The following is a 2,701-nucleotide window of genomic DNA, read 5'->3' on the forward strand; positions in this document are numbered from 1 at the left end:
GTTTTCAAATTTTTTAAATTAATTTCAAAATGTTATGAATTAGAAATATTTTAGTCCTAGAAGATAAAGCTAAGTTTCTTAAACAGAGGTAAACAACTCTCTTAGAAAACCTTTTAGTTTCTTTTCATTTAGATGATAATTTTTTTATCTAAATATTAGTACATTCTTTGGCATTTAGATGACCATCTTATACCATATATATATATATATAAACTGTCATATATCTTCAATACCCTCATGTGAGTGTGAGATCAAAACAGTACCAACTACTATTGTAAATACCTAGAGTTACAGAGACAAAAACAAAAGTAAACTTTATAAACTGTAAAACAACATCAAAGGGTAGTCAATATTAACAGATTAAAGAGCACAAATAAAGTAAGCCTTAGACACAAAGTAAAGATTAACCTAGTAATTATTAACAATCATCTGGTAATAATTTCTAGAATAATATTATTGTCCCAAAACGTCTATTATGTGGTTTATTTTTATTGAGAATGAAACAGGAGGAAAGAAAGTAAACTATTTTCTTATCATATTGCCCTTAACTGAGTAAATATTGGTACAAGTTATATAAAGTGAATGTGTGAAAGTTCACGCGAAGCAAAAAAATATCTATTTAGATCACAAAAGAACATTTTTTAAATCAATCTCCTCATTTGAATCTATACAACAAAAAACTAGGTAGCTTTGTATGTTCAAGCAATTAAAAAGCCTTTAAACTGTCTTATTTCAAGTAAACCAAGCAGGCTGCTGGCCTGAGTCCATTAGTCCATGCTAACGTGTTCAGTCAGATCAAGGATGTCACGTTCATGATCAGCCAGAAATAAATACCTTTCAAAGGATAAGATTTTTACCTAGTTGGAAACTGAATAGACCCATCTGATACAAACTAAAACATACGACTCTTCAATGACTTCTGGAAAACTTTACTGCCCTGCAGTAGGACACACTTTAAGCTAGAAAGGACCCTCAGGTCATCTAACCCAACCACTTCATTTTATACTAGAAAAACAAGGCATCAAAAGATTAAACAATTGGTTTAAGTAAGTGAATGTTATAAAATTAAGACCACATTGCCCTGAATCTTTCAAGCTTACTACATTGTTTCTTGATGATTCTACATCCTAAAGTTGCAAGGGAGTAGCAGTTACTTAGGCAACCAGCCAATTTAATCAATGGACCACTTTCTAAAGTATTTCACAGAGTAAATGAAACCATTAAAATCTCATGCACAGATTAAAAAATTATCATGCATTTCACTCTCTTTTACTGACTTAGAGAAAAACAACTGCTAAATTAGTCTTTTAAAAATGCCCACAACTCGGGGGTGGAGTGGGGAATGGGATCAAAAACGGGGGGGGGGGGCAAATGCACGGGACTATGGTGGTGGCACAGGGGGGATTTGGTGATGGGAAACCCGTGGGGATTACAATTGAGATGAAAAAAAAATGTGCAAAATGATGTAAAAATAAACTTTTTAATTAAAAAAAAAATGCCCACAACTCACTGAGAGAGCATTATTTGCTTTTATAATCAGGCCTACAAGGACTTAAAAAAAAAAGTGATAAATATTGAACCTGAATGATGCTGGATGTGATCGAGGCACTCTCCTCACTTGGATTATTTTCCAAGTGAAACACCACCTCATCTATTAAAAAGTAAGACAAAGTGAGAGTACTCTATGCCAAACAGCTTCAGATACATTAATCCAATAAATTAAAAAAGGCTATTTTTGAGGACTGAAGGTGTTATAGTAGCTTTCATACAGACTTCAATCACTAAGAGGTAAAAAGGACAGATCTAAATTTCAGAACTTAGCACCACTAAAGATATATAACTTTTTTTTATTTAGTAAATTATATTTGACCAGCTCTGTGACTCACACATACTCCTTAACATCACAAACATTTCCCTCTTATAGCAAAGAACCTGAAGAAAACCAAGAAGTTAGGGATTAAGAAATTTTTTCAAGGTCACATGCCCCTGGGGCCAAAGGTAAACTTAGAACAGACAAGTCTAATCAAAACAAGGCCACTGCAATTTCTTCAACCCTACATTCACTGACTACAAAATGGCTACTAACTTTCACATTTAATGCTAAAGTAATTTAAGCTTAAATAATTATACTAAATCTGTTATCCTAAAAGTTTCTTGCAATAATTAAGGTAAAGATTAAGTATCATTTATTCAGGATTTCTCCTCTAGTAAATACTTACATAAGTTTCATTTGTTGCATCCAACTGCAGGTCATCAGTGTCTGTGAGATAGCCAAGTTCAGCAAACAGGGTAGAATCTTTGAATGAACAAAAAGAATAAAGGTTAACTATCAAGTCAATGTTTTGACTGAAGAACAAGTATCTGTCAACCCGCTCTATGACAGTATCTCATTAACTACTATCATTATTGACAAGTTTTTGCAGATGACGAACAACATAATTCTAAGTTATGTGTTGTTTTCCCACAATTTTAATCTTATAAACTAAATCCTTATAACAGGGATTATAAAACAGGTGGGGGGGCTCTCCCTGGTGGCACAACAGGTTAAAGCACCACATTATGAAGCTCTCCAAAGCCACTGCAGCACAAGTTCGATCCCCTGCCAGGGAGCTGACCCACATGGCGTGGCAGACCTCTTCTGACCCGCCCACTGCTCCCCTCAGCAGTGTACTTTGTCAGTTGGCCTGTTCTGCTCCCCATT

General features: G+C 34.4%; 1 protein-coding gene across 2 annotated transcripts in view; it reads right to left on the minus strand.

Moving 5' to 3' along the window:
• The window catches only part of ATF6 (activating transcription factor 6), a 173,729-nt gene that overhangs the window by 159,776 nt on the left and 11,252 nt on the right, over positions 1-2,701 (minus strand). For both annotated transcript variants that reach the window (XM_004688104.2, XM_012729154.1), the window contains exon 2: positions 2,220-2,296. In XM_004688104.2, the coding sequence (XP_004688161.1) occupies positions 2,220-2,296 (77 nt within the window). The remainder of the gene's footprint in view (positions 1-2,219; positions 2,297-2,701) is intronic.

Source organism: Condylura cristata, unplaced genomic scaffold, assembly GCF_000260355.1.
Source record: "Condylura cristata isolate star-nosed mole 26May11 unplaced genomic scaffold, ConCri1.0 scaffold00024, whole genome shotgun sequence".
In the NCBI taxonomy this organism is placed as follows: domain Eukaryota; kingdom Metazoa; phylum Chordata; class Mammalia; order Eulipotyphla; family Talpidae; genus Condylura; species Condylura cristata.